Source organism: Carlito syrichta, unplaced genomic scaffold, assembly GCF_000164805.1.
Source record: "Carlito syrichta isolate Samal-C Ts95f unplaced genomic scaffold, Tarsius_syrichta-2.0.1 Scaffold296499, whole genome shotgun sequence".
Taxonomy (NCBI): Eukaryota; Metazoa; Chordata; class Mammalia; order Primates; family Tarsiidae; genus Carlito; species Carlito syrichta.
The window spans coordinates 850,293-863,281 of NW_007240595.1; the positions used below are offsets into that span (position 1 = coordinate 850,293).

The 12,989-nt window shown below is 48.4% G+C and overlaps 1 protein-coding gene across 4 annotated transcripts in view; it reads left to right on the forward strand.

The window, feature by feature from the left end:
- ST5 (suppression of tumorigenicity 5) overlaps positions 1-7,901 on the forward strand; it is a 114,759-nt gene extending 106,858 nt beyond the window's left edge. For 3 of the 4 annotated variants that reach the window (XM_008054569.2, XM_008054572.2, XM_021710647.1), the window contains 6 exons: positions 2,568-2,745; positions 2,982-3,023; positions 3,991-4,102; positions 4,662-4,901; positions 6,072-6,158; positions 7,117-7,896. In XM_008054569.2, the coding sequence (XP_008052760.1) occupies positions 2,568-2,745; positions 2,982-3,023; positions 3,991-4,102; positions 4,662-4,901; positions 6,072-6,158; positions 7,117-7,151 (694 nt within the window). In that variant the 3' untranslated portion in view covers positions 7,152-7,896. Of the gene's footprint in view, positions 1-2,567; positions 2,746-2,981; positions 3,024-3,990; positions 4,103-4,661; positions 4,902-6,071; positions 6,159-7,116 lie in introns of all 4 variants that reach the window. The other variant, XM_008054570.2, reaches the window with a different exon arrangement.
- Positions 7,902-12,989: the final 5,088 nt, after the last annotated feature.

Below are 12,989 nucleotides of genomic sequence, written 5' to 3' on the forward strand. Positions count from 1 at the left end.
AGGGGAGTAAAGGAAAAGCCTTTTTCTGGTTTGTCCCCCAATGAGTCTTGAGTCCCTGGGGTAGTTCCCTCTGTATGTATGAGGGGGTAATCAGAGGAGCAGGAGAAATGGGCTCCCAATTGCACTTAACAGGGCAGGAGCCCAGGCTCACCATCAGCCCAGGAGAAGGAAGGCAGATGAAAACCTAGAGCTGCTGACTCTTCCAGAGAGTGCCAGGGTTTAGAAATGAAAATCTCCCTCTCTGGTCCTGTCACAACCCCAGTGTTTCTGTGTTCTACAGTTCTAGGTGTTCTAATGACCCATCAGGCCCTTGTGAAGGGACCCTAAGCCTCGCTGCTGGAACTAGCTGGGTGAGACAGCTTCAAGAGGCTCCCCGCCTGCTGCTTCTGCCAGTCATGGCTATTATCCAGCAGAGCCCCTGACCGCCCGGCATGGTGCTCTGGCCTGTCCTGACCTTAGTGGCCCCTAAGAGAGCCTGGACCCCAAGGTTTCTTTTTCTGAAGGTTCCATCCCCTCACCCAGCCTCCTTGTTGCCACTGCCACCCCCAGCTTAGCTCCCATGGGGCTATGAATGCAGCTATTGTTTACTGTGGTTGCAGCTGCCTCTGAGCACATTCCAGGACCATTCTGGGACAAAATCTCCCAGGATCCTGCTCTTGGCCTGGCCTGGTATTCAAGGTTTGTCATTCTTGGGTCTCAGAAGAGATGTCCTTTCTACTTTCTTCGAGGTCTGCCTGTGACTAGAGAGGGGAGGGGAGCTCCAGCCTGCTCATGTCGCATTACTCAGTGTTTTAGGTTTTCCTTTGTCCCTTTTGCCTGGTTCTAATACCGTGGAGAGGGAAGGGTTCCCTCTGCATTCATGGGCCCTAGAAGTTGTACAAAGCCTTCTGCCTCTCAAGCCCCAGCCCCATTGAAGGGGCTTATGGAGATCAGTGTGATCCCCAAGACAGCCCTTTTCCAGATCTTTTTCAGGCGAGTCTTCCAGGGGTGTGGGAAGCTGTTGTTCCTCAGGGGAGGGACTTTTAGGACCAGGACATGTGTCTCTGTCAGAAAGCCCAACAGTATTTGGGGTGTGCATAGGGTGGCAGGACAGCCAAGCCGGGCCCTGGCTGACAAGCACTTGTGAGCATCCAGAGGCCCTTCTAGAAAAGAGGTTTGCAGCTGGGCGCTGTGGCTCACGCCTATAATCCCAGCACTTTGGGAGGTGGAGGCTAGAGAATTCCTTGAGCCCAGGGGTTCAAGACCAGCCTGGGCAATTTGGCAAGACCTTGTCTCTACAGTAAATCCAAAAAAAAAAAAAGTAGCTGGGCATGGTGGCATGCGCCTGTGGTTCCAGCTACTTGGAAGGCTAAAGCAGAAGGATCACCAGAGCCCAGCAGGCTGAGGCTGCGGTGGCTGTGAGTGTACCAGTACACTCCAGCCTGAGTGACAGAGTGAGACTCCAACTCAAAAAAAAAAAGAGGTTTGCGGCTATCAGAGACAGGACCCATGTCCTCTCACTGGTGGGGCACTAGGGTGGGAATCCCTGCTGGAGCTGCTGAGGTGGAGCTCAGGTAGGTGCAACCAGGAGGTTGCAGGGGGCAAGTCCAGCTTGGAAATGAGCTGGGCTCCGGGCCTCTGTCTGTCCCCCTGACAGTGAGTGGGTGGGGGTCCTTTAGGTCAAGTGTTCCTCCTGTGTTGACTGGTGCTCACACCAGCCCTCAGCATCCATGGGAGGTGTGCATTCACTTCTTCACATTCTAGCTAGCACTCTAGGAATTGTCCTCCCTGCCTCCCATTGGTCACTGGGCTTGGACAGCCAGCCCTGTGGGGCTCCTGGGTCGAGAGGAATGGCCCACTGAGACTGTGGCTGCTTTGGCGCCTGAGAGGAGAGGTGAGAGTGGGCACCTTCAGCCTGGTAAGAAGGGAGTCAGCCACCTCCCCGTCACATTTCTCTGCACTCCTCCTCAGTCAGACCAGTGCTTCCAGTTGAGGAGAGAAAGGAATGGAAAGCAAGAGGGCGAGCAGTACAAGAAGCGCTGGGCAAAACTGCTTGTGTCTGGCTCTGCTGCTGTTGACCAAACTGACCCTGGGCATTGCTGGCCCCAGCTGTGAAATGCAGAATTGATAAGTGGACCTGTGAGGGCCTTCCAGCTCTTACGTGCTGTGGATCTGCGATTAACTCTAGCTCCTCTTTCCCTTTGTACTTCCTAGCCTGAGCTGACACCCACACTAGGTCAGGCCTGCCTGTGCATGCGGCCCTTTGTGGTGTGTGTGTGTGTGTGTGTGTGTGTGTGTGTGTGTGTGTGTGTGTGTGTGTGTAAGAGAGAGAGTCCTTTGTGTGTTCAGTGTCGCTCCATATCTTCATGACTCTTTGTAGGTAGATCCCCAAAGATCATACCAGTGTCCCTGAGGCCCTAAGTAATGGGAAGGTGGGGGCTTCACCAGTCTGCAGGGTCCAGTCCAGGCCCCTGAACCCCATTAGCATTTTCGTTGTACTGGGAAGTTTACTGTCAAAGGATGTCCTAAGTCCCCCGTGAGCTCTACGGTCCTGGGCTCAGATGCTCTGTCTGTTGTCTGCCCATTAGTACCCTCTCCAGCTGCTCCCATGCGGTGGTGGCCTTGCTCTACCCCTTCTCCTGGCAGCATACCTTCATTCCTGTCCTCCCGGCCTCCATGATTGACATCGTCTGCTGCCCCACTCCCTTCCTGGTCGGTCTGCTCTCCAGCTCCCTCCCCAAACTGAAGGAGCTGCCTGTGGAGGAGGTAGGCCACCTGGGGAACCAGCTGGGGAAGGGAAAAAGGTTGGGGTGGAGGTCGGCTCTTATTTGTGGACTTTGGGCCTCTCTACTGGCTCTCATCCTCTCTCGCTGAGAGGTTTGCGCCTGGCTGGAGTTACTCCTGTGATCTGACTCTGGGAACCTGGGAGGTCTGGAGGTCTGGTAGAGGGCATTGCAGGACTCATGCTCTGTGCCACTGTTGCTAATAATTCCTTTTCTCAGGCGCTGATGGTGAATCTGGGATCAGACCGATTCATCCGACAGGTAAGAGTTGCTGCAGAACAGCGGCCTGTGCTAGGGTGGGCACTTGTTAGACTCAGGCTCCTGAGCCCCCCACCCTATCACACATACTATTCAACCTTCCCAGCCTGTTTGTTGAGTCTCTGGGTCCCATACTCGCAGAATAGACAGGGGTGGGTAGAAGCTGGCCGTAGATCCGTGATTTCAGCAGGGTCTGCCTTTCCTGTTGGCATCATCTGCTTCAGGAAGGCAGTATGAGAATTTGGAAAACACAGCTTGGAAGTCCATAGATTTGACCCCTCCAAGCAGGCCTCCAAACTGCTTTGAACCAGTGCTCTCATCTCTAGAGCAGGGATGATGACGCCTGCCTTGAAATGTTGCTGCACAATTACACAGATAATGAGGGAGTGTTGTGTAGTGTACAGGCTTGCAGTCATTGTCAACCGCAAAATGCCTTTGTTAGTCGTGGAAATCAAAATCCTCCTTACCTTCTACAGAGGATCACAATCCAGTGCCATCCCCTAGGGAATATACTGTCTGTTATACACCAATGGAGCCAAGGACTCTCGAGCACAAGGCCTCATGATACAGAATGTAGGGACTGGAGCAACAGCCTAACCTCAGACCTGAGACACTGGCTGGGCCACTTGAGAGACTCCCTGCCCCGAGCCAGTGCACTTCCCACCTAGAGCTGAAGGTGGAAGAACTGGGGAGACTTCATCAGGGTGGGGGTAGGAACTCTCAGCTAGGCCTGGTCACAACAGGCAGTGAATACCACCAGCTCTCCCACTTTTTATCTGTGTAACCTTGGGCAAGTTTCTTAACCTCTCTCTGCCTCAGTTCATGCTAAAATGAGGTTGATAATAATTATCAGGGCTATTGGGAGAATTAAATGAGATTATATGTTTAAACTCTTCAAACGGGTCTTAGCACATAGTAAATGCTCAGTGTCACCTATTATTTGTATCACTGTGTTTTCCTTCTCCTGCAGATGGATGATGAGGACACGTTGTTACCTAGGAAGTTACAGGCAGCTCTGGAGCAGGCTCTAGAGAGGAAGAATGAACTGATCTCCCAGGACTCTGACAGCGACTCCGATGATGGTGAGGGAGGCCTGCCTAGGCAGAATCAGCTCTGGTCCAGAAACCCCCTGCTCTGGGCTGGGCCTTCTAGGACCAGGACTGTTTCTGGGCACCATACCCTTTCTGGCCGATGAGGCTCCGGGTATAGAACCTTGGTCTCACTCTAGCACCTTCTCTACACCAGGAGGTGTGGCAAAGACTCTTCTTACAGATAGGAAACTTATTTCTCCCTCTTGGGCCCTGCCTCAAGCCATTATAGGAGATGGAAGAAACTTCCTCTTCCTGGGAAGCCAGAAAAATCACTTAGGGTGAGGGATGTGAGGAAAGTGGTACTCTGATTTCTACTTTCATTCATCCAGCAATTGTTTGCCAACTTGCATGTTCAGATCATAGTTTCTGACCTCCAGAAGGTTGTGGACTAGTTATAAGCCCGTGAGCATGAGAGGTAAAGTATCAAGAACAGAAGAGTAGTGCTGGCCAAAGTTTTGCTGGGGAGAGGAAGACTATACCAGCCAGAGACTGGGGAAGGCCTTGCAGGCTCTTGACCTGAACCTCTCAAAGATTTTCTTTTCCCTTCCAGAATGTAATACCCTCAATGGGCTGGTGTCGGAGGTGTTTATCCGGTTCTTTGTGGAGACTGTTGGACACTACTCCCTCTTTCTGACTCAGAGTGAGAAGGGGGAGAGGGCCTTTCAGCGGGAGGCCTTCCGCAAGTCTGTGGCTTCCAAAAGCATCCGCCGTTTTCTTGAGGTTTTCATGGAGTCTCAGATGTTTGCTGGCTTCATCCAAGACAGGGAGCTAAGAAAGTGTCGGGCAAAGGGTAAGGCTTGGAGTTGCGGGTTGTGGACCTCTTCTCTAACTTTTCTGCCACCAGCAGGGCTGAATAACTAGGAACTGTGATGGAAACTCTTAGGCACCAGCCATGGCTCGGCCTCTCAACTCCATTTTCTTCAGTTAGAAACTTCCAAGAGAGCTTTTCTCCTGTCCAGCAAGTGCTTCCACAAGGCAGTGCATAGGCTGGGTCCATGTGACTTGAGAGTGGACTCATCTCTCTCCAAGAGCAGCATGCCCTTGCCTGCCCACCCTTCTCAGACACCCTTCTTCTTCAGAGACAAAGACCAGACTGAGCACTATGAAGGGTTCTGAGAACCTCGGGATTGGGAGGTCCCTTAAAGAGGATGGGCTAGCTGTCCTGGTTTGGCAGCAGTCCCTATCTAAGGCAGGTGGCTATCTTATCTTCAGTTGTTTCATCAGTCCATCAAAATCTTTCTGTCTAGCCTCATGGTTATTATGTCTTCTCTCCACTGATACTATCCCTTTAGTGGAACAAACCTTCTTGAAAAAACATGGTAGGGTAGTCTCAAAGAAGCTAGAGGTGTCCACTTGGGGCAGCCCTGAAGTGAAGAGTGGCATCGTCACTATAATGTAGCTCAGGAATGTGCCTGGAGGCTGGGTATCGGGGGCTTCTTGACCATCAACAGTGAACACCACAAGATGTCACGAATGATAGTTTTTTTGTTTTGTTTGTTTTTTTTTTATTTGGAGTCTCACTGTCACCCAGGCTGGAGTGTGGTGGCATGCTTACAGCCACTGCAGCCTCAACTCGCTGGGTTCAGGTGATCCTTCTGCCTCAGCCTCCCAAGTAGCTGGAACTACAGGCACACACCATCACACCCTGATAATTTTTTTGATTTATTGTAGAGACGAGGTCTTGCCAAGTTGCCCAGACTGGTCTCGAACCTCTGGGCTCAGGCTATCCTCTCATCTCAGCTTCCTAAAGTGCTGGGATTACAGGCATGAGCCACCACGCCCAGCTTCGAATGATAGTTTTGATGAGTTGGTCTGAACTCTAATAAGATGCTCCTATAAATTATAATCCCAGATGCTTAGTTTTTCCTTTTCTGGCATCTGTGCCCCATGGTCTCTTTCATATAGGTCCCTTCCTCCGGTGACTGTTCTCTTCCCTGTTCCTGTTTCTCTTTTTACTCAGGCCTCTTTGAGCAGCGAGTAGAGCAGTATTTAGAGGAACTCCCAGACACTGAGCAGAGTGGAATGAATAAGTTTCTCCGAGGTTTGGGTAAGTAGCCTTGTTACTGGTGAGATAGATGTTGGGCAAGAAGAGAGAGATCTGTGCCCCCAAATACCCTAAATCAATGCCAATCGGTGTTTCTGTGGGGGCTACAGACAGAACGGGGGGGATGCCTTGGTGAAGAAAAGGTTCCCAGCCAGTGTTCCAAGGGCATGTAGCACAGCACGGTCTTCCCTCAGTATCCATGGGATGCTCAAATCTGTGGCTCAAGTCCCTTATATAAATGTGTGGTATTTGCATATAACCTATGCACATCTTCCTGTATACTTGAAATCATCTCTAGATTACTTGTAATGTCAATACAATGTAAATGCTATGTAAGTAATTGCTATACTATATTTAGTGACAAATGATAAGAAAAAAGTCAGTACATGTTTAGTACAGATGCAGCCGTTCATTTTTTTCCCAAATATTTTTGATCCATGGTTGGTTGAATCCATGGATGTGGAACCCATGGATATGAAGGACCGACTGTATTTATCAAACTGCAGAACAAAGAGAAATCTCAGGTTCTCACACAAGTCCAGTCTTTTTGTGTGCACTCCTTCCTGAGTGAATATGAGGGCCATTAGAGCCACTGAGCATTCCTCTTGGCTATACGGGGTCTACAAAAGCAGGGGTGCCTAAGTGCCCTTCCTGCAAAGCTCCACTCCCTTCAAGGAGCTCTGCCAGCCAGATCACAGAATCATAGCACGTCTCAGTTTATAGGGAAATTGAGGCCAACAAGGTTAAGTGGCTTGCCCAAAGCCACACAGTGAGTAATGGCAGTTCCCTAATTAGAACTCTTGAGTGTTTTCACTATCCTGGATCAGATCTATCACAGCTATAATCCAGTCTTTCTAATCTTTTCTCTCCCACTGAGAGGGTTAGGGCTGCAAGACAGAGAGGGAGTGGAAGTTGGAGATGACATTGAAACATTCTCATCCTTGCTGTCTCTGGCCCACAGGCAACAAAATGAAGTTCCTCCACAAGAAGAATTAAACCTTTCTCAGTAGCAGAGTCCAGTGCCTTGCAAAAAGCCTGGAGCCTGGGGAGAGGGCCCGGCCTGGGACCCTCTGGGCTGCTGTGGCTGCTTGGCCCCAACAGACCCCATCCTCCAAGCCAGCACACCTCTGCCTTCATATCCCAGGATACTGTTTGTAAATAATCTGCTGTAAGCTTTCTTAACTGTTTTTATAACAAGCAAAGAGAATATGGTAAATATTTGTATATTCCCAAGGGGCTGGGTGCTTTCCTGTCCTGCCGGAGCATGGATAAAGTTTTGCTGGGTGCTCGTGACTGGCCAGTTATGTGCAGCTGACTGTCTCAGCCAAACCACTGATCTTCCCTGGAGGCTTTTGGCCTGCCTGCCTGCCTGAGGCCCCTGCTGCCAGTCTCGGGCCCTGGAGAGCAGATGCTGTCTTGTTATGCACAGGAGGACTATTTTTTTTTTTTAAATCTTAGAGTTTCTATTTTTTTTTTCTGGTAGTCCCCCTCCCCTAACCCTGTTTTTGAAAGGCAAAGGCCAGTCGGTCCCCATTTGCAGCATGGTTCCAGGCTCTTGAGCCTGTTCCTCTCATTCCTCCCACCCTCTGGGATTGTCAGTGAGTCATGGGAAGCCCAACCCCCAGCTCTGCCAGCACTCTCTGGGCCCAGCTCCCAGCCAGTGGTGGCCATGATGCGGTACGGGGCATCCCTCCTTCCCATCTACGGGTGTTCTCAATAAACAGTGTACAGTTATTTGGGCCCAGAGCCTCATGTGTTGCTTGGCTTCATTATCTAGATTTCTCTCTCCTGGGACTGGGCTAAGGCTGGCCAGTCAGAAATAAAACACCATGATGCAGGCAATCGAGTACTTGATGAAAGGGTTACCTTCAGTGTGAGCCACTGACTGGTCTTGAGTTAGGAGGATCCCAATCACTGTTCTAGTTCAGCTTCCCTCTTTAGTAGCCAATTACTTGGACACTACATAAGTCTTTCCAGTGGTGGAAAGAATGCTCTTTGCCCTTTGGCTACAGCATAACATGAATCCTAACATTATCCTATTCGGTCTGAAGCCCCTAAGACGTCTTTTGGGTATCTGACACTGGTGGAGTGAACACCCAGCTAACACCAACCCAGGCCTTGTTCATAGTCCTGATTGGTTGCCTGTGACTCTTCCATGTCACTCTGTGAAGTTTTTTCCCACTGGAACCCAAGGTTTTCATACGTTCTGTTCTGCCACATTATATGGATGAGCAAGGAGAGAAGCAAGGTGGGGAATGGGGTGGCTTAGGCTTTCTGTGCACCAAGGCCTTGGTAGAGCAGAGAGCTTGAAAATTCCCAGGTGAAGCATTAAACCAGAACTCCTTTCACTGGTATTAGGTTTGAGTCTGGCAGGATTCAAACTGTGAAATAACCTGTCCTTCTACCCTAGCCTATTTAAGCGGGAGATGATCCCATCCCGACTTTCCTCCCCCTATCTCCACTGACGCCTGTGCAGGCCTCAACCTGTCCATGAGGCTGCTATATGCCTCATAAAGCAGAGTGGAGGGTGTGTCTTCCGGAAAGACAAAGTCTTTTTCTCCTTTGAAAAAAGTCTCCTATGTAACTGGCTTTGCCATTTATTTTCCAGGAAAAGGAGAGCAGGGATTGAAGCCCCATGAGTCTGGGTTTTCAGTTGAGGTCAAGAGAAAAGAGGGATTATAACCAAATAATCCAGAGTGGGATGCCATTACCTCCAGAATTCATCACTGTTAACTGAGCCTAGGTTTTGTAACAGTCATAGTAGTGGATTCTTCAATAATAATAATAATAAAAATACTCTTTCTTTTTGCTTCCTTTACCCTGTACCCTCCTTTTGTGTGTGTGTGTGTGTGAGCAAGACTCTTCTCACTCTGTCACCCAGGCTGGAGGGCAGTGGCATGCTCATGGCCACCCTAGCGTTGACCTGCTGGGCTCAGGTGATCCTTCTGCCTCTGCCTTCCAAGTAGCCGGAACTATAGGCACACACTACCGTGCCCGGCTAATTTTTTTGATATATTGTAGAGATGAGGTCTCACCAAGTTGCCCAGGCTGATCTCGAACCCCTGGGCTCAGTCAGTCCACTTGCCTCAGCTTCCCAAAATGCTGGGATTACAGGCTTGAGCTACCACACTTGGCCTATACTCCCCTTTTTAATGTGGCTCCAAAGAACCTCCAGACATGTGGTCAGATCACAATATGTATAGATATAAATTCTTTTAATAAATTTTGACACTTATGTATCTTGAAAATATAGTGTGCCTTCGGGTGAATACCAGAGGGGTATATCTTCTTCCTCCTACTAAGGCTACAGCCCTCATCCCAACTCAGAAAACTGATACTGGCACATAATGGCTTAGAATAAGCTGTACGGGACCATACGGTGATTGCTATGATCAAGACACAGCAGCCTTATGGGGGAGAGGAGTATGTGTGCACAGTGGACCTGGTTTGGGGTTAACAAAAGTGTTCAGGACTTCTTTCCAAGTTCTGTTTTCACATGATCTCTGGACTCTAAACCAATGATTCTCAACTCTTGTCACCTCAACCCTCTTTTTATAAAAATAGCAAATACTCTAACTCCTCCCCTCTTTACTACCCTAGAATGAAATTCATAGATAATATAACCCACCTAAACATACCTTAACTATAAGATAAAAGGGGAGAAATAAAAAGGATTTTGTTATAAAATAACATGTGTTTAAATATGTGCATGCTTGGGCACAACTGTACTAGAAGATTCAATTAAGTTAGATACTTATACCTAGAGGTCCCCAACCTTTTTGGCATCAGGGACCAGTTTCATGAAGACAATTTTTCCATGAACTGGGAAGGTGGGAGTGGGGGGAGAGGATTATCAGGCGTTAGATTCTCATAAGGAGCATGCAAACCTAGATCTCTCGTATGCACAGTTCACAATAAGGATGGCGTTCCTATGCGATTCTAATGCAGCTGATATGACAGAAGGCAGAGATCTGCTCTCCCCACGCCCCCTCACACTCACCTCCTGCTGTGCTGACCTGGCTCCTAACAGGCTGTGGACCAGTATTAGTCCCCAGCCCAGGGAGAGGTTGGGGACCCCTGCCTATTCCTATACACAGAATGAATGTGAATGCAACAGCTACATATAGAGGCAGTAAAGTGTGTTGTATTAGCAACTCAGATCCTACTGAGAAGTTATCACTGTTGAGTTTCCTGAAATAAACAATTTTTGGTAATGTTCTTAACAAAATAATGTATGAGCATCCCTTGAATTAAACAGCAGTTAGGGCCAGCCACAGTGGTTCACGTGTGTAATCCCAGCACTTTGGGAGGCGGAGGCAGGTGGATTGCTTGAGCCCAGGAGTTCAAAACCAGTCTGGGCAGTTTGGCAAGACCTCGGCTCTACAATAAATAAAAAAATTTAGCCAGGCGTGGTGGCACACACCTGTAGTGCCAGCTGCTCAGGAGGCTGAGGTGGAAAGATGGTCTGAGCCCAGTGGGTCGGGGCTGCTATGAGCTATGATGGTTGTACTCAAGCCACTGTACTCCAGCCTGGGTGACAGAGACTCTAAAATTAAATAAACAAATAAGCAAACAAATGAACAAGTAAGTAACAGCAGTTAGAATCCTAAAAAACTGTATGAAAACTTGGGGGAAAACGGCTTTTTGATCATCTATAAATGGAATTAGAGTCTAAGCTAGATTTTTCTTTGTTGTGTAGGACTAAGCCATCCAGAACACAGGATATTTAGCATCCTGGTCACTTCCCCTCCATGATTGTGACAAAAATGTCAAAAAAAATTCCAGAGCATGCTCCCGCTCCTGCCCCCTCCCCCCCCATCCACTTCCAAAGGATGGTATCACCACCATTGATAACACTGCTTTTTTTTTTTTTTTTTTTTTTTGAGTTGGAGTCTCACTCTGTCGCCCAGGCTGGAGTGCAGTGCATGCTCCCGGCCACTGCAGCCTCAACCTGCTAGGCTTAGGTGATCCTTCCACTTCAGCCTTCCAAGCAGCTGGAATTACAGGCACACACCACCACGCCTGGCTAGTTTTTTTATTTATTGTAGAGATAAGGTCTCACCAAGTTGCCCAGGCTGGTCTCAAACCCCTGGGCTCAGGCAATCCTCTCACCCCTGCTTCCCAAAGTACTGGGGCAACAGGCATGAACAACTACACCAGCTGATAACAGTGCCTTTCTGACAGCCCTGGGGCAACTGCTCAGGGGAAACACAAGGCTATCCTCCAGTGCAGTCCCAGCGCCTACAGGGGTGTCAGCTCTCTTCTATTCTGGAGTTTTTCTTGGCCCTGGGTTTTCTCCTCTCATCAGTCTGGTAAATTTTAATGCAGGGTAGGTTGCCCCAATACACCATTTTCATTAAATAATCATGATCTTGTAAACTCAAAATAAGTACTCTGGGCTTTTAAAAGGCAGTATTTTGAAGGAGTGCCCTTAAGAAAATATTATTCAAATTGTGGGTCACATTGGATAGTATGTGGCATTGGGGCCCATCTTAGTTTTAATTCCAGAGGCTGAGTAATTTAGAAAGAAAAGAGGTTTGGCCAGGCACAGTGGCTCAAGCTTGTAATCCCAGCACTTTGGGAGGCTAAGGTAAGAGGACTGCCTGAGCCCACAGGTTCGCGACCAGCCTGAGCAAGTTGGCAAGGCATCATCTCTACTATAAATCAAAAAATTAGCCGGGTGTGGTAGCACGCGCCTGTAGTTCTGGCTACTTGGAAGGCTGAGGCAGAAGGATTGCCTGAGCCCAGTGGGTTGACGCTACGGTGGCTGTGAGCGTGCCACTGCACTCTACCCTGGGCGATGGAGTGAGACTCCAACTCAAAAAAAAAACAACAAAACCCAAAAAAACGACCTGAGAACTAATCCATTCCCAGGACAGCCAGAACTCACTCACCACCATGGGAGGGCATTAATCTATTTGTGAGGGATCTACCCCCCATGATTCAAACCCTCCCACAAGCTCCCACCTCCCAAAGCTCCCACATTGGTGATCAAATTGCAACTTGAGATTTGGCAGGGACAAACCACATCCAAACCATAGCAGGATCTCGCTCCCGCCCCCCCTACCCCCTAAATCTAATTATTAGTCACAGCTCAGTTAAATTTGTGTTTAAGATACCCTATATTTCACATGTACACTTACAACCTACCCAAAATTACTTATAAAAATGCAGAGTATTTAAAACAACAATTTAAAGTATGAATGAAAGTAAAAATTGGGAAGTAAAAAATAAACTAGGAATTAAACATGCACCTTAACCTACATTCTCACTAGAGGTGACACACAAAATTAGTTAATATGGTAGTACACATTTCAAACGTAAATTTGCCTATGGAGGTGGGGATGTAATTTAAAAGACCATGAAAACTCTCAAGAGAATATATTACTTTTCAGCAGTGGCAAGTTTCTGATAGCCTTTCTCATTTTCCTTTTTTAGATACCTTTTGACCACTTACATTGCCTCTAAATATGAAAATAACATACATGTGGTTAAACAGGAAACAGGATCGTGCCTGTAATCCCAGCAACTGGAAGTTCAAGACCAGCCTGTGCAACATAAAAAGACCCAATCTCTTAAAAAAAAAAAAACAACTAAAAATTTTAAAAATGAGCTGGGCATGACGGTGCATGCTTGTACTCCTAGCTATTTGGGAGGCTGTGGGGTGAGGATCGCTTGAACCCAGTTCAAGGCTGCAGTGAGCTATGATCACACCACAGCACTTCAGCTGGGATGCCAGAGCAAGACGTCTCTTAAAAACAAACAAAAAAGCCGGGCTCAGTGGCTCAGCCTGTAATCCCGCGCCTTTGGGAGGCTGAGGTGAGTGGATTGCCT